At 36.3% G+C, this 25,413-nt stretch overlaps 3 protein-coding genes and 1 non-coding gene across 7 annotated transcripts in view; 1 reads left to right on the top strand and 3 right to left on the bottom strand.

The window, feature by feature from the left end:
* Nucleotides 1-109, bottom strand: part of LOC132169903 (uncharacterized) — a 915-nt gene extending 806 nt beyond the window's left edge. The window contains exon 1 of the mRNA XM_059580845.1: nucleotides 74-109. Coding sequence (XP_059436828.1) covers nucleotides 74-109 — 36 coding nt within the window. The remainder of the gene's footprint in view (nucleotides 1-73) is intronic.
* A 4,070-nt stretch (nucleotides 110-4,179) lies between these two features.
* LOC132171618 (uncharacterized) lies at nucleotides 4,180-5,535 on the bottom strand. The gene has a single exon (XM_059582988.1). The coding sequence runs from the start codon at nucleotides 5,324-5,326 to the stop codon at nucleotides 4,430-4,432; it is 897 nt and encodes a 298-aa protein (XP_059438971.1). The 5' UTR covers nucleotides 5,327-5,535; the 3' UTR covers nucleotides 4,180-4,429.
* A 5,242-nt stretch (nucleotides 5,536-10,777) lies between these two features.
* TRNAW-CCA (transfer RNA tryptophan (anticodon CCA)) lies at nucleotides 10,778-10,851 on the bottom strand. The gene has a single exon. It is a non-coding gene; the product is annotated as a tRNA-Trp (tRNA).
* Nucleotides 10,852-16,737: 5,886 nt separating this feature from the next.
* On the top strand, nucleotides 16,738-24,048 carry LOC132170970 (protein STRUBBELIG-RECEPTOR FAMILY 3). Of its 4 annotated transcripts, none has more exons than XM_059582139.1 (17): nucleotides 16,738-17,018; nucleotides 17,105-17,271; nucleotides 17,724-17,853; nucleotides 17,940-18,011; nucleotides 18,607-18,672; nucleotides 18,801-18,872; nucleotides 19,536-19,607; nucleotides 19,692-19,763; nucleotides 19,846-19,911; nucleotides 20,072-20,137; nucleotides 20,774-21,147; nucleotides 21,233-21,639; nucleotides 22,261-22,532; nucleotides 22,758-22,896; nucleotides 23,197-23,333; nucleotides 23,479-23,635; nucleotides 23,769-24,048. In XM_059582139.1, exons 2-17 carry the CDS (start codon nucleotides 17,172-17,174, stop codon nucleotides 23,829-23,831), a joined length of 2,265 nt encoding a protein of 754 aa, XP_059438122.1. In that variant the 5' UTR covers nucleotides 16,738-17,018; nucleotides 17,105-17,171; the 3' UTR covers nucleotides 23,832-24,048. The 4 variants fall into 4 exon arrangements, with proteins under 4 accessions (XP_059438122.1, XP_059438124.1, XP_059438123.1 ...); XM_059582141.1 differs by having other exon boundaries at nucleotides 21,236-21,639; XM_059582140.1 differs by having other exon boundaries at nucleotides 17,132-17,271.
* Nucleotides 24,049-25,413: the final 1,365 nt, after the last annotated feature.

Here is a 25,413-nt window from a genome sequence, read left to right on the forward strand (position 1 = left end):
GTTTACATGCCTTTCAACAAACCTTGGAGAATTGTCATCTCTACGATTTGGGTTTCTCGGGACCTAAATTTACATGGAGCAACAAAAGAGAGGACGGTAATTTCATCATGGAGCGATTGGATCGAGCTGTTGCGAATCATGCTTGGATGGTTTTATATAAGGAGTATGGGGTGGAGGTGTTGGCGAATAGAAGTTCTGACCATGCACCATTACTGGTACAGTTGCAGAATTTTAGGCGTGACCCAAGTAAACATATGAAGAATTTTTTGTATGTAGCAGGATGGGGAAAATCACCTAACCACCAAAAAGTCATCCAAAAGGTATGGAGGGAGAAAGTGATAGGATCCAATCCGTGGCAATCTTTGTCTAAAAAGCTGGATAAGAGCAAAAAGGTGATAAAACAATGGCAAGTCAAAGAAAGAGGGCAAGCTGATCACCTAATCCAAGCAAAAACTGAACAGCTGAAGAATTTGCAAATGTCAGAAACTCAACCTGATGGGGAAGAGATAACTCGGCTGCAACAGGAGGTCAATGATCTTATAGAAAGGGATGACATGCAATGGAGACAAAGGGCAAAAAAACATTGGCTCAAAAAGGGTGATAAAAATACAAAATTTTTTCATGCTAGTGTAAAACAAAGACGCCAAGCAAATCGTATTGTACGTGTGGAAAATGAAGATGGAGTTGTATGTACAAATTCTGATGAAATTTCAAAGGCGTTTATTGATTATTTCCATAATATTTTTTCAACATCAAATCCATGTGGAATTGGGGAGTGTTTAAATGGGATGGAGAAAAAAGTTACACCTAGCATGAACGAGCAGCTGATCCGAGAACTATCGGTGGATGAAATCACTCGTGCTATTTCCCAAATGGGAGCCCAAAAAGCGCCAGGCCCGGATGGACTGCCGGCATGCTTCTATCATGACAATTGGAGCACCATTGGAGAGGAGGTATGCAATGTTGTTAAAAAATTTTTTACTTCTAGTAACCTTAATGCTGAAGTGAATTTTACCCATATTGCATTGATACCAAAAAAACCTAATCCTTCAAAGGCCTCAGATTTTCGGCCTATTAGTCTTTGTAACGTTTTGTATAAAATTGTTTCAAAGATTTTGGCAAACAGATTGAAGGTTTTCTTGCCTGAAATTATTTCCCAAAACCAAAGTGCGTTTATCCCGGGAAGATTAATCTCGGATAACGTGCTGGCAGCTTATGAAACTTTGCACTCCATGCATTCACGGATGTGGGGCAAAGTGGGATACATGGCCTTAAAATTAGATATGAGTAAGGCTTATGACAGGTTGGAGTGGCGGTTTGTGGAGGCGGTTATGGAAAAAATGGGGTTTGGAGCTAGATGGATTGGTTTAATTATGAAGTGTATATCCACAGTGAGATATTCCGTTATTATTAATGGAATTCCGGAAGGGAGCATTCAACCAACTAGGGGGATCCGTCAAGGGGACCCACTCTCACCATATTTGTTTATTTTATGTGCTGAGGCGTTGAGCTCCCAACTCTTAAAGGCTGAACTTTCTGGAAGTCTCCGAGGAGTCCCAACCTCCCCAAGGGGCCCGCGGCTCAACCATTTATTTTTTGCGGATGATAGCCTTTTGTTCTGTAAGGCCACGGCACAAGATTGGCAGCGGTTGTCAATGATTCTGGAGAGGTATGAACAAGCATCTGGCCAACGGCTGAATAGGGATAAAACATCCATTTTTTTCAGCCGTAATACCAGGCGAGAGGTGAAAGATCTCATTCTTCGCTTATCCGGAGTTCCGGCTACACAAAGGTATGACAAATACCTGGGGCTCCCAGCTCTAGTCGGTAAGTCTCGAGTCAGAGAATTCCAGAATTTAACAGAAAGAGTAAGGGCAAAGGTGACAGATTGGAAGGCAAAATTACTCTCATTAGCTGGAAAAGAGATACTCCTAAAAGCAGTGATTCAAGCCATACCCACGTACAGTATGAGTATTTTTTTACTCCCCAAAACACTTTGTAATGAATTAAATGGCCTCATGCAAAAATTCTGGTGGGGCAAAAAGAGAATGAGAAGAAAATACACTGGATGAGTTGGGAAAAAATGGGACGTGCAAAAACTCAAGGGGGTTTGGGTTTTCGGGATCTTCATGCCTTCAACAAAGCTCTCCTAGCAAAACAAAGCTGGAGGTTACTACAACAGCCCGACAGTTTGCCTTCAAAAATTATAAAGGCCAAATACTTCCCATCAGTCAATTTGCGGGAGGCAAAAGTGGGGAGTCGACCTTCACTAGCTTGGAAAAGTATTCTTGCAGGTAGAGAATTACTGTTTGCAGGGCTAATTTGGCGAGTCGGAGATGGAAAAAATATTTCAATATGGGGAGATAAATGGATTCCAAATCCATCTTCTTTCACTGTTCAGTCACCTTGTCGAAAGCTATCTCCAAGAGCAAAGGTCTGTGAGTTAATTGAAACAACATCTCCACGGTGGAATATGCCCCTTATCCGAGAAATCTTTTGGGATGCTGAAGCAAACCTGATTGGTGGACTCCCGGTAAGCAGATATAGTAGGCAAGACAAACTAATCTGGAATTTCACAAGCACTGGTGAATTCTCGGTCCGAAGTGCTTATTACCTGGAGTTGGAGAGAAACGCCGGAAATAGAGGTGAATGTTCTACAAGGTCGGGCCTTCAAGATGTCTGGAAACAAATATGGGAGCTTAGAGTTCCCAATGCCACAAAGGTTTTCATGTGGAGGGCGTGTAATAATATCCTCCCTACAAAAGAAAATCTAAAAAAGAAGGGGGTTTTGAAGGATGCTGATTGCATTTTCTGTAGTAGAGCCATTGAAAATACTGCACATGTCTTGTGGCACTGCCCAGCGGCTCAAGACGTGTGGAGTGTCAGTGAGCGTAGTTTACAGAAAAGTGTCTGCTTGGAGGAGAATTTCTTGGGAATTTTTGAATTTTTCTTTCGCAGGTGCAACTCGGAGGTGCTGGGCATTTTTGCGATGACAACCCGTGAGATTTGGAAGAGAAGAAATGCAGTTGTTCACGGTGAGCAATTTCAACATCCGAATGCGCTGGCTAAGGGAGCACTGCAACTGTGGAAGATGTGGGAACAGACTTCGGTGCAACAAGAGGAAACAGATGTGAGTCCAGCTCCCGTGTCTGAAGCAAATGTGAGGTGGAAAGCTCCTTCTATGGACACGTATAAATGTAATTGGGACGTGGCTGTGAAACCGGATGTGAGTGGGGTGGGAGTTGGTATCATAATCAGGGATTACATGGGGAATGTATGTGCAGCATCTTGCCTGTGTCTAGAGGGCAGTCCAGACCCTACCGTAGCAGAAGCGATGGGAGCCAGGTGCACAGTGGAATTTGGTAGAGATCTAGGCTTCCAAAACATTATATTGGAAGGGGATTCAAAAACAGTGATCCAAGCTATTGTTGGGAGAGATCGATGGTGCAAATTCGGTCAAGTGATTGAAGATATCCATGTTATAATGGCGGGATTTAGGAGCTGGAGAGCGGAGCATGTTAAAAGAGAAGCAAATGAAGCAGTTCATGGCTTGGCGCGGGTAGCAAGGACTACAGGGGTCTCTAGAATATGGATGGAAGAAGTCCCTGATGTTGTTAAACATACTGTTCTCTTAAAGCAATCGTCTCTTAGAGTTTTAGAGCCTCGTGCTCTTGATATTTAGAGTTTTGACTCTAGATGTTTTGTACCATTTTCAGAATTTTGAATGAGATCAGAATTTATTCAAAAAAAAAAAAAAAAAAAAATCTGATCACTATTACACAATTTACATTACTTATATTGTGCATTCGTGTGGCCTATAAACACATGCACATTATCACTATTCTATCAAATAGGTCAACATAAACACAATGTAGTCATCATGAATGTAGGTCTCTAAAACCGAACCGTCTCAAATCATTATATCGTCGGGTTCTCCTATTTTATACTTTATTTTCATATTTTAACAATAACATTGCTTATAGTTATGGATCATTTTCCAGAATCCAAATATTGCATTAATTTTATGTATAAAATGAATAAATTCACAGCTTTTTATTTCTAAAAATGTGTACTTTTGTTTGCTTGAGTGCCCAAGTCTTTCAAATTCAAAAACAGAAAAAGCCATTAAAAAGGACAAAAAAAATAAATAAATTATGTACATAGAATCATTATTCTGCAGAAACGCAATCTTTGGGCAAGCAGGAGAAGAGACCCACTTTTGGAAGCCTGTGACTGTGAGAGTAAAAAGTAAACAGCGGTCAATTTAATGGCGTTTCTGTGAAATCGGACACAGACAGGTGTCATCTGCTAATCCGCCCAACCCACACATAGACAAAATCTTCCCAAAATCCCCAAATTGACCTTTTCACTACAATTAAAATTATTTACAATAAACAAATTACCGAAAGAAAAAACAGGAGACGAAGAGTTAGAGAAAGATGAAACACTCCAAGGACACAAGTGGGTTGTCCAATGACTCATTGGTGGTGGTCGTCGTCGTCGACATGGTCGGCCACTTACCCTCCGTGCAGCTATCATTCTTGGTCTGCTCCATTTTCCGGGCATTAGTCTCAGTCGGAGCCGATTTGACCCGACTCGGGGACCTGTTCGTTCTCCTGGCAGACGGGCTCCGACCCATGACGGATCTACTTGGCCCATTATCCACACGGGTGGCCGGCGACCTGGAACGCCTACTGGAAGCCTCACCAGAAGGGTTCCGACGGTTCGGAGGTGGCTCGGTGGGCCTAAACCCACGACTAGCGATGGGTTCTCTGCCGTGAACCAACCGGGACGACCCGGAATTAATCCGACCCGGTGACTGATCGGATCTCCGGGTCGGAGACTTCCCGAGAAGCCTCTCTCTCTTGGCCCCAAAGTCCCCAGTGTGAACTCTGCTCCTCTGCTGCGCTCTCGCCGGGGACGATCTGTGCACTCTCTGACGGACCTCCTCGTCTTCGTCTCTCTTGGTGGTTGTAGTGGACACGCTCTCGCTCAAGCTGTAGACCTCGGAGAGCTCGGAGACGTCGTTGTCGGTGGCGGCATTGATGGGTGAGTGAAACTTGTCGATCTTGTCCTCGTCCTCGTCGTTGTTCTTGTTGTCTTTGACGTTGCCGGAGACCGGTTTGGCGGCGGGTTGGTAGTCTTGTTGCGGAGGCTTGGGTTTTGGGGTCTCGGAGAGCACTTCCTTGACGGTCTCTTCTTCGGCTAAAGGATGGGAAGCTCTGTTTTCATTGGCATCAGCGGATCCTACTGGGTGAGTGCCCACCGGAGAATGGTGGTTTTTGTGTGAAGCTGAGGGCTTGGCGGAGCTCACACAGCAACCCATTTGAGATCTTCTTGAGAAAAGTAACTGTTCAGACCATTTTCGCCGGAAACTGGTGAGAGTGACTAGGTCGTTCGCCGGGGAGGGTGCAGTCTCGGAGCAGTGAGTGAGGTGCTAGAAATGGAAGACAAGAAGAAGGGGACTAATGGTAGGAGTAGTTGGTTGAATAAAAGAGTACTCGATGAGTGAAATGGATGGATGGATTGGTCAGCGTCAATGAAATGTATTTATTGTACTTTAGTAACTTTACCAAACTGTGTGATGGTAAATTTTAAATTATTTTATTAAAAATAATAATTATTAAGATTTATATTCCATCAAATTTAGAAAAAAAAAATAAAAAATAAAAAATTATTTCCCGTAAACTCAGATAATTATAAACTTTATTGTCATAACATTCCTAGCTCGGGACTCGGGTAAAAAGATAGTTAACCGTCTAAGCGATTAGTAAAATTGACTAACTGATAGGTAGTAGTTATTTTTTAACCATCAATTAGTTTTTATTAACTACTGTATAAAGAGAAAAAAAAAATCAAAATAACGTCGTTTCTATAATATGTGGTAATATCCTACTACATGCTACTAGGGGTGTTAAATGAGTAAGCTATCTGCAAGCGAGCTTGTGATCGACTCGTATAAGTTCGACTTGTACTCGATTCGATTATTAAATGAAGCGTTTTGTGAATACAAATACTGGCTAGAATATTAAACGAAGCAAGCTCGGCTCGACTTAGTTAGGCTCGTAAAAAGCTCGTATAAGGCTTGAATTAGTAGTTGTTCACATAATTGCTCATATTAATATTAAAAATTGATGATTTTTTTTTCCCCTAATAGCATCATTTTATTATAAAATGATACATATCATTTCTCTTCGAAACCAAGTGTCTTGCTGTTTTGACTTAGGCTCCATACTCGGCTAGCTAGGCTAAGCAAATACTCATGTGCAAGCTGGCTTCTTGAACATTTTAAGAGTACTTAAAGTTTAAATTTATAATAAAAAAAATAAAAGAAAAGCAATTGATCTACTAATAGCGGCATAAGAACAGCAACTATATTGGCATTTGCTTCAACCTAAGCAAGACGCATTTTTGAGACAATGATCCATACTCTCTGTCGAGGGGGCTTAGGTTTGGTGACCTAGACTCTGTCCACCAAACCAATATCAAATATCTCTGTTGGGGACCTAGGCTTGTGGCACCCCCTATCTCTTAAAGTATAAGAGCTAGCTCAAGCTGGCTCGGCTCGACTTATTATGAGCTCAAACTCAATTTTTTGGCTCGTTCTTAATCTAGGTTCGAGCTCGAATTCGAGTAAAATTTAAACGAGCCAAGCCCAAACAAGGGAAGCTTGCTCAAGCTCGGCTCGTTTACACCCCTACATACTACACTTATTTATAAGGATAAATATATTATAAGTCTCTGAGTCAACGCGCCAAAACTGTAAAATGTCTAAGTTTTATTTTTCGAATTTTTACCTCATTGATTAATCGAAACTGCAATAAAATTCCTATTGTTGGATTTTTTTCCAAATGGTTAACGGGCATCAGTCTTATTGAAACACATCGTTTTATCATGTCAGTATATTAAAAATTTTATTAATTAAATTTAAAAATTAAATATAAAAAAATAAAACCAACTCCAGCGGCCACCCCCACCCACCCCTAGGGTTTAGGGGTGGCCTGCGGGCCACCATAGGGGGTTTGGGGTGGCCGCGAGCCACCCTAGGGGTGGGCAAACCACCTTGCAACCATCCCATAAGGGTTGGGGGTAGCCAGGGGTGGCAGCTCCACAGCTGGCCACCCCTTCAAATTTTTTTTTTAAGATTTAATTAATATGTTAACGTGATAAAATGATGCGTTTTAATGAGATTGACGCATGTTAACCCTTTGGAAAAAAATTTAACCGTAGTGATTTTATTATATTTTATGTTTTTGCGCATTAACTCAAAAACTTATAATATATTTATCTTTATAATGTTGACATTGCGGTATTAATTAATTTTTAAATATATTTTATTTTGTAATGTTTAAAAAATTAGTTAAGACTTTCACCATAATATTATAAAATAATAATAAAAATAAAAATGTAATTCTTAGAATTACTAGATTGATAATTGGGTTCGTTGATGTGGGCGTTATCATAATGGCAAGGGCGTGTTGGGTTTTGCGACCGTCACTGACATGTGAATTAACATATGTAATGTCCAATCCGTATGGGCGGTCCATCCCGGCCACGCACTACCATTTCTGGGAAAAAAGTTCAAGAACACGTGTGTGGGGCACTTTTACTAGTGATCCAGCGGTGAGAATAGCTTCTCACCCTTTTGACTTGGGGTCTACACCTGATTGAACCCAAAAAAAAATGTGTCCTAGATTTAGATGAACATGGCCTCTGTCCTTCAAATAATATACAAACAAAATGGTAGCAATGTGCCAATGGCCTATGTGAAATTTGTTATAGGACTTATCAACTTGATATTAGCTTAACACTCGGATTATCATTGATTTACATAATTTTATATATATATTTTGACACGATTTGAATTCGACATACAACATTTAAAATTGATAATTTTTAACACAAATCGCAAATCCAACATAAAATTACTAGGTTATAGTTAAAATGTATGACCTGTTTAATTAAATTGGTCGAATTATGATTGACTTATATTGTCTTATATTCATGCTTTGACACAATTCGAACTCGACATGTGAACACAAATTGTCACTCCTTGTTAGGAGTTAAATTTGCAGGCTTGTAACGTATCAAATTTCGGGATTTCGTACAATTAGTCATCCACCTCCTACAATCAGATAAGAGAATGTGAGAGGCTTTTTTTTTTTTTTTTTTTTAGAGAGGGTTTAATCACCACTTATTTGAAAAGTTTTAAGTTTATGGAAATAATTGGTATAGTTATTTAATTAATATTCTAACACTCCTCTTTACTTGTTGGCTTAAACTCTCATTTAATAAGTAATACCTAACATGTAAAATATTAATTGAAATACGAAGTGAATGACATAATCAATGTTCGAACTTAAGACCTTTGGGTCTGATATCAAGTTAAAGCACCACTTGTCCTATCCGAAAGCTTAAGCTTGTGAGAAAATAATTAATTAATTAATTTAATTAATATTTTAATTATTTTTTCTCCAACAAAAACTTATTTGATAGGTGCTTGGGCAAAATAAGCCCTTGACAGGGAGATCTCTCCCACTTTCCTATAATTATGTGCAATGTGGATGGGAGGATGTGGGGGCAGGATGATGAACAAACCCCAAGAATAAGATAAAGGAAAAGACCAAGGTGAGCTACTGTAGCCCATGATAGGTAGGTTGAGTGACTCATAAATTGGATGGATCCAACAGTTGGACGTACATTTCATTATTCAATTTCTTGGCCCCACGAGACCAGAGGGTATGATAATGACTATGAACAAAATGAGAAGACAATGCTGGTAGATTGTAAATGCCATGGATCTCAGCTGTAAATGCAGGAGAGATCCATTTACAGCTGAGATCCATGGAAGAGAATTACATTTTGATATATGTAAACTACTAAATTATCAAGTGAATACACATACAATTGGCAAAGGAAGAAGGTAAAAGGCCAAAATGGAATGAGAAATGCTTGGTTGTTATGTTTTGTCTATCTTTTGTTTATTTCCATATAAGAAATAGACAAGTCCATCATTGAACATGTAGGTCTTACGAATTCAATGATAGATTGCAAAGACGATAAACAAAAGATAAACATAATTGAAATTTATAGAAAGTTTTTCATTAAACGCCTAGATGTGCTCTCCTTCAATGCCAAATTTGTTGCCGATGTTTTTCTATTGCATCCCACGCTTCTAACATGCTCGTATGACTTCAGTCTTCACACAAGAATGTTGTTAGACCTTTACTACAAACCTCTTACAAATTGATTACTTAAAAGAATTGTGTTTGTGGCTAACGTGGCAATGCCACATAGGCTGACAAGCTAGTTTTATTTATTTATTATTATTTTTTTTAAGTCTACATAACACTTTCTATAATAATTACTAAACAAATAAAATTTGATTGTAACTAGCGTAACAATGCCACTTATACTTGCACATTAGTTTGTAAAATAATTATAGTAAAAATTGTATTACTCTGAGCGCTGTTCTTATACACAACTGTCTTTGGTGCAACATGAAATGGCAGGATGTGTAGTACGAGTAATGTTATTTAGTAGACTGCTACACCATTGTCAGTAGCAATGAAAATCAGCCCTTATATCATAAGTTATTAAAAAAAAAAACACAAAAAAGCTGATTTTTACTACCAGGTTATCATAATTATATGGAGTAATGTTATGAACCATCTTTTTATCCTCTTAAAGCCGATGTGGCTTTCAAAATCACCATTTGATCAAAATTCAAGTATGATTCATCTAAAATTTAATGATGATTTTAAATGACACATCAACTTTAGAAGGCTAAAAAAATAGTCCATAACATTAGTCAATTATATGACAATCGTATAGCATGTACTAAATATCATTTATCGGTTTAAAAAATACAATAGTTTCATGTTACAACAAAAATCAAGAAGTCGTACGTAGGAGTTAGGACTAGAGAAGCCAGAGGCCCAGGCAATATTTTATTTGGTGGTTATAATTTGGGCTGGTTGTGCATTTTGGACCGAAAGCCACTTTAGATATAAAAGTGACCAAATGGCCCAAAACATCCCAAATGTTCTGGCACCCATTCCTAGTCGATTGTAGGGAGAAGCTTAAAGCCTTAAAATGCATCATAGGATCTTGACTTTTTATCTTAAAAAAAAAAACCTATTTCTATATTTTTTTTTTTTCATACCTCTAACTCTCTTATTCTAGATATTAAACAATAATAAATAAAAATATTATTTCCCTGGTTAATGGGGAAAATATTTATACAAGATTAAGAGATAATTTAGTAGAAAGAGGTCCAAATAAAGATAGTAATTTAAAATTTCCTAAAATTGAAAATAATAGACATTTTTTCTATGACACATTACATTCGAAAGTTACCAAATGGAAAAAAAAAAATAATTAAAAATTATATATATATGATAGGAGAAGGCTAGTGTCCTTTTCAATATTTCATATTTTATATTTATTATACTATTATATTAAAATATAAAAGATCTCATTTAAACGTTAGTTGTCCAACATTATAGATATATTGGCAATTAGGGTATCCACGTCGGAATATTGTGCAGCCAACCTCAAAGTATCTATCATTTGCCTGTACTCATTACCAATATGGATGTGCTAACTTTAACATAACTAGAGTCTTCTCAAAACCTAATGAATCTGAGAAAAAAAAAAAAAATCTAGTAAGAAGTATTTTTCGTTTTAAGTGATAGCTCAATCGGTTGAAAACGCTTTTTTTGATTGACCTCCTATTTCATTGTAATTTTCGACTTAAGAATAACAAGAATGGAATCACGCTCTGTAGGATTTGAACCTACGACATCAGGTTTTGGAGACCCACGCTCTACCAAACTGAACTAAGAGCGCTTCATAAATATTTTGTAACCCTAATATATTTTTGCATGCATCTACTATTATATAGAATATTGTAAAATTAATATATAGAATATTGTAAAATAAAAGACTGATCATACCCAATTTTAATCAATTTCAATTAATCCCTCGTTATGGCTCATACGATAAGTAATAGGTAAGGATGACAGGATTTGAACCCTTGACATTTTGTACCCAAAACAAACGTGCTACCAAACTACGCTACACTTTATGAAACGGAGGTCACTAAATCGAATTTCCCTCTTTCTTTTCCTTTCATTTGCGTGGATATGTCAAAAAATATGTATATAATTTTCCACTAGCTAATTTAAAAATTGATTTGAATAGTTTTGCATGTAATTAAGACGAATAAAATGGACTTTATAACTTTGCATCTTCTTAAATACCTTTTTTAGCTATGTTACCTAAACAACTTGTGAAAGCGACCATCGTAGACGTTACAACTACAGAAGTCACACACATCGGCTCATTTTAATTTATATATAAACTAATCTTTCACAAAATGAATAATGAATAATGAATAATCATTAGGAGAGCTTTCCAACTTGGGAAGAAGCCAAAAATGATGATGAACATCTCTTATTGATAGCCATAACTGCCCTAAGAAGAGCAGCATGTACTTCCCCATATTTAACTTTGGTTGTGCTTAGTAGTGAGGGAGTGGTTGAGTCAATTTAAACTTTAGACTCATATGGCAAGCAATCCTGAAATTTCCACCTGTAAATAATAAATATGCCCACTTGAAAGGCCTTTGAACCCACTTTTCTTGTGGATTTTAAGCACTGCTTCAGGACAAAGGAGCACATTCAAAATAGGCCTGTAAAATATTTATGTCCCAAACCTAACAAGACAAGTTAAAGCAACATATAACCCAGGTTTTAGGCTTAGAATGTGTTTGGTCTTGCGGTTTTGCAAGTTAAACACATGTTTTTAAACAAATTCTAGAACAATGTCTTGTTTGCCATTGTATTTGAAAAAAAGAAATGGCAGTTTGAAAATATATAAAAATTTACGTTTTTAAACTTTAGGCAAGATGGTGTGTTTTAAAAACATAACCACGTTTTTAAAAGCCACACCGTGCGTGACTTTACCAAACATTTAACTGCATTTTCAAAATTCACGTTTTCATTAACTGAGTTTTAAAATGGCTATTTTTTTATTTTTTATTTTTTCAAATTACACGTTTTAAAACCGTTAAGCCAGACATAAGCTACTTAATATGGATAAAACCATGTACATTTGCGCCCACAAATAAAGTAGCCCAAGCATGTTTGCCAAAGCCATCATGTCCATTATCTAAATCGATATCTAGCAATACGAATTACTTGATGCGTGCTCTCATATCTAGATCTTTGATTAGCTTGGTCATTCATGTGTAGACAAATGTTTGGCAAAGTTAGGTAAAGGCCATAAGAGAAATGTATTAATGGCATGAAACTATATTGGCTTATTGAATTTAAGATGTAATTTTCACGCAAGGGAAATGGATTCTTGCACCCCATGGCAATGGAGTGACTTTGCCAAAAGGATTACTAAGAGAGTAACAATCACTACACTTTATTTCACCAATTATCAATCCACCAACCAATTGAGGCAACTAAAGTAGTATGATATTTAATGCCCGACAAGTGTTTGATCATTGTTGTGAATCAACATTTCTCAATGAAAACAAGAAAGAAAAGTGGACCTACACATCTAGCCCTCTCAAGATTTGTGAATGAATCGCCAAGTTTGCTAAAACTGCTTTCCGAAACAAAAATATTAACAAATAATTTTCACCTTAATGTCACGTCGGGACATTTTTTTTTCAAACAAAAGACAGAGAACATCCTCAAAACATGCTTGAGCTTGATTTGGTGCTGAGACAAGATGGAAGGGTGGAAGGGATAACTCACTTTGGCCATCATAGTTTCACCTAGAAAGCGTGGGATTGAAGATTTAATAATATGCATCTTTCTTTTTGCCAACCTTAATCCCTAAACAACTTGTTTAAGCTTTTTAATCATATAAGCTTCCTCTTTTACAAAGAAATGTGGTAGACTACAATTATGCATGACCTAAAGTGTTTAGGATTTAGGAAGGGTGTACGTCTGCATACAGTTGTGCCTACAAGACAGCTGAACTAGAGATGTGGCCCTTGCATCAAAATAATTTATTTGTACAATGGGGGTTTTGTTCTTATTTGAACATCAGTCTCCCATTCCTCATAAAAAAAAAAAAAAAAATGAATGAGGTGAACAAAATTTTGACTTTTACCTATATTTAAAAAAATGCATATGAAGATTACGTGCTCTAAAAACAGATGTCACACGCTTTATCAATCTTATTAAAAAAATCATATAAAAGTTACATGCTCTAAGGATAGGTATCAGTTTAATAGACTTGGTTGAAGGTATTTTTTTTTTTACCCAAATTAAAGAAAAATGTGGAATTTCACAAATGACCCTTAAATTACCATGTATTTTGAGAAGACTCCTTTCCCAAATTTCAAAAACTCTCAATTTCACTTTTTCGAACTTTCAATTTGATGCAATTTACCAAATTCGTCAATTTTTGCCGTTAAACCCAAACAGAAACCCCTAAAAATACCAAATTACTCTTTGATTTTTTTTTTATAATAATTTTTTAAAAAAATTATTTTTAATTTGAAATTAAGGGTAAATTTTGAATTTTATAAAAAAAAATTAGGGGTATAATGGTCATTTTATCACTTTTAACTTTAAAAACTGACGGAGGAGGTACATTGCATTATGGAATTGAGAGTTTTTTAAATTTGAAAGGTCTTCTCAAAACACGTGGTAATTCAGAGATATAAGGTGAAGTTAAAAAAAAAAAAAAAAATAGTGCCCCATTTTTATGTGTTATATACATAGCAAACTTTGTGCTCCCAATGTTTCATGAGGCAAATTCTATGCATGTGGGTGACATTCAAACATCCTCCATTTAGTATTTGCTAAACTAGGATGGAAGTAGCCCTTTTCATGTTACTTTGTTGGTCACACTAGTAGGACAAATTGCAGGCCAATGCCAGTCAATGTTAGCCTTTGAGTGCCATGACGAGGGAAATGAGAGTGGGCACAAGGAGATTGTGTGTATATAAGCATTCACATCCCACCTTCTCAAGCTTTGCTGGATTTTTGTTAAAAATTTTCATTTTTTATTTTTTGATGAGCAGGGGCTAGAAACTATACTTTCATTGTATCGTTATCACATATTGATTATGTAACACTCTGCTTTAAATGATATAATATTATCTGCTTTGAGCTAAACCTGCACGGTTTTAATATTGAGTTTACACTCAAAATACCTTATACCATTTAGAGATAACATATTCTATATAAACACATCATTTTTTTTTTACACCCAGACAATGTGAGACGTCACAGATAACATAACAATGCCAATTATTATTAAAAAATGGGAAAATTATATTTTAACCCCCCAAGTTTGAGGCGATTTGCAATTCGACCTCCAAAATTTCAATTTTGACAATCTACCCCCTAAAGTTTCAAATTTTTGCAATTTGACCAATTGTATCCAAAACTTCGCATATTACCCTTTTTTAAAAATTTTTTTTTTATTATTTAAAATTTTTTTTTTTAAAAATCTCATCTGGCCATTTTTGCACCCCTAAATTTGGTTGTTTTTAATTAAAAAAATATAAAAATTAGGGGCAAAATGGGAATTTTGAGATAATATTGATCGAATTGCAAAAATTTTGAACTTTAGGGGGGTGAATTGTCAAAATTGAAACTTTGAAGGTCGAATTGCAAATCGTTCCAAACTTTAATGAGGTAAAGTGTAATCTTTTCATAAAAAATAAATTCAAATGCTGATTGACACAAATAATGTTATTTTATACTACACTCTCATTTCATTTCATCTACTAAATTGACGTGGTAGTGCCGGTCAATTTCATTTCATTATAAATTTACGTGTATAATGTATCATTTCTTTTCGTTATTTTATTACATGTACTTTATTCCTTCCCAACTTTGATTTAAATATTATTTATTTTTAACTCCGTCAATCAACCTCTCAGCATTTGGAAGGAGACATATCAACATCACCTATATTTACCAATCAAACTCTCAGCATTCCCAATTTCACTAATCACTACCCCCAACGCCCCTCCTTTACCATCATCAATGTTCTTGGCAATAAGAAATTAAGCAAATGGATTAATCCAAAGCAATGCAGTGAACATAATCAACATACTATTAGCATAATTAATCATTCTACCAAAATTGGCTTCCAAGCTAATCCACTCCACTCCAAGCCAAAACACCCTTGCATTTTTCAATGCCATTATAAGCACAAAACCCGAGGCTGTCTATTAAAACAGCAACACATGATAAAAAAGATATTTAAAAAGTACAAACTCAAAAATATATATATATAATAAAAAAAATAAAACTTTTTAGCTTTAAAAGTTTTATTTTTACGTAATTCTAAACATGCTTTAATTAACCTTCTGCGGTTCTTATTGAAGTCCGAAAAAAGTGTGCCGCTGCATGTCAATCTCGAACTCTTTGTCAATGTTGAGGGCAAAGTCTCTGGTGGAGCGAGCAACGGAACTGAGATGGCGCGACATGCATCAATAGATCTTTGTGTAGAACGTATGTGCCTGTAAAACTTGTATGTCAACCTGCATAAATTAATGGTAATTTTGAAAATTGAGAAGATAAGAGGATCGGACGAGGAAATAAATAATTTCTCAATTTTATTTATTTCCAATAAATTAAAAGGAAAGAGAAGGCTAAAATGTCAATTTCAGTACATAAGACGGCCCAAAAAAACAGATTAGTCTAAAAATGTCAACTCTACCTTGCCCCATTCCTATAACTTTTTTTTAAGGGAAAAGGGAAGGAAAATGGGGATACAATTAAGTCTAAAGTGATTCCGTGATCAATGCTCTATACAGCTGGAAGAAGAAACATACACAGACAGTCTTTCTTTCTTATAAATAATTACTATAATTAATTAAAAAAACAAATCTAAGACTACAAACTTTTATTCTAAACTCATTTATAAATCAATTTGATAATCTATAATTGTTTAAAATAATTAAAAAGTCAAATTTCCTACTTAATTATTTTGCCAATTATAAACTGTCATTTTAATTTGTAAATAACTTTATAGTAAAAGTTGTAATATCACGCTCGTTAAAAACACCCTCTATTAACAAATGTAACATTATTCTCAAGAGGTAGCTCAATTGACCGAAGATCACGCCTTATGAAGTAGAAGTTATTGGTTCGAATTCTCGTCACTTTTTTTTTTTTGATATGTCCACACAAGGAAAGAGAGAAGGAGATTCAAACTAGTGACCTCCGTTCTATAAGGAAAAATTTACAGCCGATTGAACTACCTCTTAGGGACGAATTCTCGTTACCTTCTTTTGTGGACATGTTAATATATATATATAGAAGGTTAATATATATATATATATATTAACCTTATATATATATAAGGTTATATATATATATATATATATATATATATATAAGGTTAAAAACATTACTCCTAGGGAGTGGGGCCCATTGAATATATAGATAATGTATTTTTCTAAGATAGTCCTAAAATAAATAAAAATTCAAGCAATAAATTTTTTAACATTAAACCTATTTTTCCTCGAAGAACATTGAAAAGAAAATTTTGTTTCAGTCGTTTTCTATATTTTATTTAATAAATAGAAGTATATACCTGCACTATGACGTGAAGGGGTCCCAACCCAACTCAAAAATCAGACGTTGGAGGCTGGAGCCACTCGACCAGCTTTTAATTTTGTTTTCTCAGAAGGTCTTTAGATAATTTTAAATATATGATTAAATCACTTTTAAAAAAACATATTCCATTTACATGTCCAAGAAGGAAAATAACGTTTGGTCTGCGAACAGTGGACCCGGAGTGGCCGGAAACTCTCTCGTTGTGTAGCTTTCTTGCTGACTTTTAAAATATTAAGGCCATCGAATCCTTTATATTCTTACCCTTTTCGACTTCCAATGACAATCTCGGCTCCAATCTTTCCTAATGTTGTTGTTCTCTGAATCCTTTTGGCTACATTCAGCTTATCATACCTTGACGCATCTTCGTCACACTCTTTTGTTTTGATTTCCTTTGGCTCTAAGCTCTGAAGGGTTCGTTTTTTTTCTTTTTGTTTTTTTTAGCAGTGATTCTTTTTGAAAGTTTGTTTATTGTTTGCTTTGGGTTTTGATATTTCAAGGATTTGATGGTTGGTTCTGGAAAACAGTTCTAAGAGGAGAGAAAGCTGGGATTTTGCTGCTGAGGAAATGGGTTGCATGAACCGGAGTTTTTGTGCGGGAGTCTGTATTGGGTTGCTGTTGATTTCTACAGCGAGATTTTGTGTTGGGGTCACTGACCCTCTTGATGGTAAAGTATAGAGCTCACTTTTTCTGATTATATTTCTCTAGCAGTGGTCTGTTTGGTTCTCGGGAATGTAAAAGGAAAATGATTGAAGGTGGCATCTTTGATTAACATTTTATTTCAATTAATTGGTTCTTTCTGCAAACCCAACTTAGAATAAGAGTGGCTAGTACTAAAATTTTCATTCTTTCTTTTCTCGGTGTATGTTAAACCCTGCTTGTCTATAGTTGGCTGTATTATTAAATCCTAGTTTTCAGTTCTTATGAAGAATTTTACTGAATTCTTTGACATACTTGTCAGATAGATCATAGAAGTTGTTAATACGGTTGTTTTTTTTTTTTTGAATTTTTTTGTTTTGCTTCTTCTGTTTCTTTAGCCAAGAAATTATAGGCTAGCTTTGTCAAATAACACTATGGAGTTGTATATTAATTATCTTATTGTGTCCATTCCTTTTCCAGTTATGGCAATTAATAGCTTATATGTTGCTCTGGGCTACCCGCCACTTCTTGGGTGGCTTCTTGTTGGAGGAGACCCATGCGGGGATAAGTGGCAAGGTGTTGAGTGTGTTTTCTCAAACATAACGGAACTGTATGTTGATTCTCGCACTCTTGAGTTATTATCTATCGATCAGTTTTCATTCCTTTGTTGATCTTCTGAGCTGTTTGGGTTGACAGACGACTAAGTGCCGTAAATTTGGGAGGAGTATTGGGCGATAGCTTGGGAAGCTTTGGATCGATCTTAGCAATGTATGTGTCATAATTACCTGCAATTTTCTATGTCATATGTGCATGCAGTTGTCATATGAATGAGGTTGAGATAATTTAGAGAGACTATTATCACTGTTATCTGAATCCAGTTTGTGTAATATAAATGTCTATCAATCTCAATATGTTAAAAAGATAGGGAAACTTGCTAAATTAGTCCCTTTGGTTTTGCTTTGGAACAAATAAATTGATGTAGTTTCAAATCGAGCTTATAAATTTGTGTGGTATGTGTCTGTAGCAAAATGATCATTTCGTACAAATTCAGTTTTTTTTTTTGGGTGATAGAGTCCTTATGAAATTACAATTTTACCTTTCAATAAAAATTTATAAAAAACAAGAGAAAAAAAGAAAAAAAAAAAATGGTTTGGGTTGGCTGACCTCCACCAAATCCGGCCTTTGGGGACAGCCGAACTACCCTCGTAACCTGGGGCTGGTTCAGCTACCCCAAAAACCGACCGATGGGATGGTTTGACCACCTTAAGAAGGAGAATCAAATTGCATTGCCACATCAAATTTTTAACTGTTTAAATATCTCTATCTGGAATCTTATGAAGCCTTTTGCTACATTATGGAGCAGAGATTTTAGCAACAACCATATTGGCGGGACCATTCCATCAATTTTGCCCCTTACCATCAGGAACTTGTATGTTAAACCTCATTCACTTCCCTTTCCATGAGAAAGCTGATTTAGCAAACTATTTTTATTCTGTTATGTTTTTAAATACCCTATTTTGACATTATTTGAGTCTTCTTTTTATTACACTTGTTTAGTTCTCTTTCGAATAACAAATTCATTGGAAGCATCCCCGACAGTTTGTCATCATCAGGTCAATTAATGGAATTGTAAGTTTTGGTTAAAGTTTAATCATACTAAGGCTCTATTTGTTTCAACATAAAACATTTTTTTGGGGAAATGTTTTCAATTCAAAATATTAGATGATTTATTTCTGGTATTTGGTTGAGACCTTCAAAATGATTTTCAATGTTTTTTTACTTGAGAAATTTCTGTTGTTTGAGGAGGGTGGTCGTGCGGAATGAAGGGGAAGGGAAGAGAGAACTGGTCATAGCGGTGTGGAGGACTGAGGAGGAGGGAGTGGGAGAAGGCGGTGGCGATGTAGAGGAGTGAAGAGAAGGGAGGGGGAGGTGCTAGTGAGAAGGAGGGTGGTTGTGGTGGTGGCGGTTGCGGTGTGGAGGAGTGAGGAGGAAGAGGCTTGAGAGAGCGAGAGAAGAGATAGAAAGATGAGAGAAAAGAGAGGGCTGCATTCCACAAAATGACGTACATTTACACAGTGTAAGTCATGCCACTTAGGGTGCAATTTTGAGAGGACCAGGAAAGTGTTTTCCATTGATTAGTATTTTCTATGGCACCAAACAACGAAAACATGACAATATCATCCAGAAACCATTTGCCGTTGAAAAAATTAGAGCCTTAGTGTCCTCTTGTTGAGTTGTTATTGTTTTCTTGTGATCAGTTTCTTCATCTAAATTCTATTTTTCCCCCCTCAGGTCATTCAACAATAACCTTCTAACTGGGGGAATACCAGATGCCTTTCAACATCTTACTGGTTTGATGAACTTGTAGGCATTTTCTTTTAGTTCAGATGGCTTTGCCTTCATCTTTCTTTTCTGTTTTTGTGGTTGTGATCGCATATTATGGTGCAGAGATCTGTCGGGCAACAATTTAAGTGGTCAGTTGCCTCCCTCATTGGGAAATTTGTCAGCTCTTACCACATTGTGAGTAATTATCTCAATATAATTTCTATTTGTGAATCTACTATGCGTAATTATTTCCATTAACTATATACTTTCTATGCAGGCACTTGCAGAACAATCAACTTTCGGGGACCCTTGATGTTTTACAGAGTCTTCTCCTGCAGGATCTGTACCCTTCTTTCATCCTCTTTGATTTTTATTTTTGAACATTCATTATATTGTTTCTTGGCAATCTTACTATTGGAGGATTTGATATTGATGCAAAAGTTGTTTGGGAGGAACTATGTGCTGCCTTCGGCAACTCAAATTCTTTCTTTCGTGCTATGTAGGAACATAGAGAACAATCTATTCTCTGGACCTATACCTGCAACATTACTGAGGATTCCAAATTTCAGGTGAAGCTTGGGATTCTTTAGCTTATTTTTTAAATATATATTTTGTGCCAATTACAAGGCATGGATTTGTCTTTTTAACATGGATATAGTTGTGTCGTGTTTTGCCAAATCCTGGGAAACAATGACACTAATGGTTCTCTCGTGGTCCTTTTTAATTAATAGGGGAATTATGTTATTTGTATATTACATGAATTAGTCTGAGAGCATAAATGTATTGTTGTTGAAGCATAAGGAAAATACAGAACAACTTGATACTTCTTTCTTTCTTAATTTTTTTTGTCCCTTTTCCCCTTTTCTTTTTGGATATTAACTAGTCTGACATGACAATGTTTTACATTAATGCCTAGTATTCTATTTAAGATCATAAAGTAGAACATGATTAGTCCCATCTTCTGACCAATATATCATTCCAAGACCTGGATAGGTTTGTTATCATTTTGACCTCTATGGAGTAGTCACTGGGGACACAATGGATACTAGTAGTATAGTAGCTACTCGATACCCCCATTGTTCCGTATTGAAGTCCAATGCCGTGGCTTAAATTTGTGTGCCTAATGTTCCATTTTACCGTCATATATGTCCTGTCTAGCTTTTACTTTGTTGCTTCTTTTGGTAACCCTAGCATCTATTCTGCAGAAAAGATGGAAATCCATTTAATACTACAGTTCTTCCATCACCCCCAACTGCAGCCGCTCCTCTTGCGCCGGCGGCGGCGGCACCATACTCTGCAAAAGCCCCTGGGCAACCAGCAAATGGACGATTTGTCCCAGAAAACCTGAAGAATACAGGATCCGGGGAAATTTTGACAGCCAAGAGGGTCACTTGGATTGCTGTTATAGGGAGTTTAATTCTTATTGCAATCGGGCTGTGCCTATGTAAGTTGAGATGCTTGAAAGGAAGGAAAGAGAAAAAGAATGCTGAGAGGCATGATATTGGTGCCTATAAGGGCTCTAGAGAAAAGCTTAAATACACTGAATCTCCGGTTCAGCAAAATGGTCTAATAGAGAAAGGTAGCTTTGTTATTGTCCACTTTTAAAATTTCTTAATCTCTTACCATCTGTTTTACTTGAAATTTGGCCTTTTGACCATTTTTAGCAGTTCCAAGAGAGACAGTTGTGAAACCACTAGATAGGCATGTAATAGACAATGGAAGAAAACTTGCCACTCCAAAGCTTCAGAATGACCAAGAGGTAGATGTGAAAAAAATGTCTTCAGTTTCAATGCATGAGGATGATGAGATAGACATGACCAGCATGGATATGACTTTCTTGCCACCACCACCTCCTCCTCCATTCTTTCCCGTTGAGAAGATCAGTGTGAAACCGATGGCGCCTATCAAAGTAACTACAAGTAGAGATCCCTCTAAGAGTCTGAACACAAGTTCTGTAAAATTTTTCACTGTCGCAATGCTTCAGCAGTATACAAATAGCTTTTCTCAAGAAAATTTTATTGGGGAAGGCATGCTTGGTAGTGTTTATAGGGCTGAGCTCCATGATGGAAAGGTAAGAGTCTTTTAGTTTAGTCTGAACTGATTTGCTGCGACCATGTGGCTGTTTGATTGTGTGGCTTCTCAACTTGGTTGTGTGGTTCTACTTCAGACGTTGTGTCGTGTGTTTGTTTTTGTTTTATTTTTTTATTTTTTCCTATTGATTATATGGAGGTTCCTTTGTGGGCTGCTGGGGTAGGCTTGCATACTTGGAGTCACTTTTTCAATTTTGCTGGCATTCTTCCTCTTCTTCTTCATCATCTTCATCTTCGTCAGTAGAGTTTTGAACTGTCAAGCTATTATACTCACCTCTAAGTGTGAAAACAACTACCTGCTAGGGAGTCCCCACCCCCACCCCCGCCCACAAACCACCACTCTTTCCCCAAGTTTTCAGTTATATGGGAGACAAACCTTGATTCAAATATTTATGGGAATGACATTTCTTAATTAACCTTCTAGTTTTCCTTCAAAATTTCTCTTAAAAAGCATAATTTTTTGTATCTTTTTATGCTTGAGATCTATTCTTGACCACCCACTTCCACTCCTCTCTCTCTCATGGTTGGCCTTGTGTTCCTAGTCACGCACATTATAAATTGAGATCCTAACATTTAATCTGCCCCTTGTTGATTCTTTGTAGCTACTGGCAATCAAGAAACTAGACACTAAAGTTTCCAGGCAGCAGAGTGATGAGGAATTCGTTGAACTAGTTTCTAGTATCTCTAGACTTTGCCATGCTCATATTGTGGAGCTTGTGGGTTACTGTGCTGAGCATGGTCAGCAGCTACTTGTGTATGAGTATTGCAGAAATGGGACGCTTCATGATGCACTGCATGTGGATGATGAGATTCATAAAAGACTTACATGGAAAACACGCATCCAAATGGCGCTTGGAGCTGCGAGAGCCCTAGAGTAAGTTGAACAACTGACTCACGACATTTTTCTTGCTTAAATAGAATGCTCGTGTTAGACCTAGAGGTCAGAAACAGGTTTCTTTGTTGTGTCTCCTTTATTGGTGACCCAGGGGATCTCTTGAAGAGCTCATAACTTGCTTGTTGGATTATGTACTTGTGCAAGACCTTCTGCTGTATATGTTTAGTCAATTAAAAACTGATTTTCCTCTCTTTTGTGGTATAGGTATTTGCATGAGATCTGCCAGCCACCCATTGTTCACCGAAATTTCAAGTCTGCCAATCTTCTCCTTGATGACAAGCTTGAAGTTCGTGTCTCAGACTGTGGTTTGGCTCCTCTACTGTCATCTGGTTCGGCGAGTCAGGTAATTTTGAGTGTGAGATATGATGTGCCATAACGAATTAATTATGTAGATGTTGTCCTCATTCTGACTTAGATGCATCAATTTTGTGACCTAAGTTGTAATAATATTGCCAAAACTAACCAGTTAATACCATTGGATGCGAAAACTTATTATTAGTTATTTGTTACTAGGCTGAAAATTGCATGAATTTTGTGCAAACACATGAAACTTTTATTTGGTAAGGCGAGAGAGAAAATTAAGCTGGATGATCGACTTTTATTATACATAACTGGTAGCTGATATTGGTGCATTTACTGTCAGTTGTCCGGACGGCTTCTCACTGCTTATGGTTATGGTGCCCCGGAATTTGACTCGGGAAGTTATACTTACCAGAGTGACGTCTATAGTTTTGGAGTTGTAATGTTAGAACTCCTCACAGGGCGGAAGTCATTCGACAGGTTAGCAGCCCTGTTACAGAAAATGCAATATGTTCTGCACCTATCTTTAACTTTTGCATAACATCCCCAACAGAACTCTTCCATTGCTCACGCAAATGATTTGGTCTCAGCTAAAACTGTCTTCTTGTTTAAAAATAATATATAGGTCACGGCCACGGGGGGAGCAATTTTTGGTTAGATGGGCAATTCCTCAGCTTCATGATATTGATGCATTAGCAAAGATGGTTGATCCCTCATTAAAAGGAGTTTATCCGATCAAGTCGTTATCACGATTTGCTGATATTATTTCCTCATGTGTGCAGGTGAGGGTTTTTTTGACACGCTTTATATTATGTGTATTTTAACTATATATATTGCATTTCAATTCAACTGTGAATCGACAACTTCACTGCTTATCTAGACTAACAAATCACCTAACATCCAATCCTTTTGCAGCGGGAGCCGGAATTCAGGCCGTCAATATCTGAAATTGTCCAAGAACTCTTACAAATGACTTAGAGAGAAGACAGTTGGAGTAGAAGGCTTCTTAGTGTGCCGAGCATGCAGTGGTTGTGAATTTTTTTCTGGTGGTCACTCTATAGAGGGAGGCTTCTTTACTATAATTTAAAACCCATTTTGTCCATTTTGTTTAAAACAATGTAACTATTTATGGTGAAAAGTATGTGATGTATCAGTTTAGTGTTCAGTTTTTAATATATTCATGTTAATCTGTTTGGACAGGGCTTTTCTTGACTTTATTTAATGGCTTGGTAATGTGTTAGTCATTTTCATGGATGCCCCAGAAATGGTGCAATACCAATCTGCCAAGGAGGATGTGAATTTTTCTAGGGTTTTTTTTTTTTTTTTTTTGGGGGCTTAAAAAAATTTTCCGACATCAACATGTGGAAGTATTTTACTAATAGCTTTGTGCTTAAGCAAAACCATAGTTGTTGATATCCAATGCACATGGTTCTGTGAGGACTTGGAGTATTGTTTTAGTTAAAAAAAGGTGCCATTTTAGAAGACAGAGGTCATTTGGATTTGATGGGTGGCACTGTGGTAATGTGGGATGTCGGCTGAGTTCCTGACAGTGAAATGTTTCTTTCACTTAATCATTAATCATATTTAATTCATAGAAGTTCAGGACAAGGACTGTAAAGTGAGCACAAATAGCAGCTTGTGCCAAGCACATGAAGCACTTCTGGATTAAAGCATTATATTATTAGTTTTCTATTGTAGTCCCTTGATTCATGCCCTTTGGAATCGTCCTTAAAAGAGTAAGGTGATAAACTATATTTTTATCTCGTCATTATTTTATTACGCTGACATGACATTGCCAATCATTTTTTTAACAAGAGTAATCCTAAAAAGCACACATTTTTCTTACTACTATTTCACTTTGGTCGTAACAGTGTCAATCAGCATTTAGGTCGGTCGTTGTTATAACAAAAATTCAGGGGCTAGTTGGCACGGCCGATTTAGTTAGGTAGGATAATAGTAGGATAAAAATCTGGTTTTTAACATTACTCTTTTAACAAAGGTTAATCCTGGCACTACAAAATCAACAAGGTGAAATAATAATAAGATAAAAATATAGTTTCTAGCATTATTTGTACTTAAATTTGTATGTTGGTAAGATGTGAGCAACTCAAATAAAACAACCATACTACTAATAGAATTTTACTTTTTCCTTATTATATTTTGTCTGTCCTTGAGGGAATTTAATTTTACAAATAAATATTTCTAGTGTGAACCCTTTATAAAAGAGTAGAATTAAGATTTTTAGGTTTGCGATGGACAAAACTATAAAAAAAAAAATAATAATAATAAGTAAATAAATATGGATAGAAATTTTGGGAATTTCCTTCAATTCATTTAAAATAGTGTCATGTGTCTATAAACATTTAATTATATAATTTATTTTTTAAATTAAAATATTTTTTATTTTTCTTGAGAGAACAAATACAGGTAAATAAATAAATATTTTATTTATTCTACATTTTTTTTTTTTCCAGATAGTTAATCCAAAAGTATTCAACGCTATATTAAAGGTCATTAGGCACACCGACCAAGCAGGAAAGCGATGGCTGCGAACCTGCGG

The sequence above is a fragment of the Corylus avellana genome, chromosome ca2, assembly GCF_901000735.1.
Source record: "Corylus avellana chromosome ca2, CavTom2PMs-1.0".
In the NCBI taxonomy this organism is placed as follows: domain Eukaryota; kingdom Viridiplantae; phylum Streptophyta; class Magnoliopsida; order Fagales; family Betulaceae; genus Corylus; species Corylus avellana.

Excerpts from the sequence above, each read along its gene's own strand:
- LOC132170970 (XM_059582139.1), top strand. The coding sequence starts at position 17,172 with ATGGGTTGCATGAACCGGAGTTTTTGTGCGGGAGTCTGTATTGGGTTG. Across the intron at positions 17,272-17,723 it reads GGTCACTGACCCTCTTGATG|TTATGGCAATTAATAGCTTA; the intron begins GTAAAGTATAGA and ends TTCCTTTTCCAG. Across the intron at positions 18,873-19,535 it reads TCAGGTCAATTAATGGAATT|GTCATTCAACAATAACCTTC; the intron begins GTAAGTTTTGGT and ends TTCCCCCCTCAG.
- LOC132171618 (XM_059582988.1), bottom strand. The coding sequence starts at position 5,326 with ATGGGTTGCTGTGTGAGCTCCGCCAAGCCCTCAGCTTCACACAAAAAC.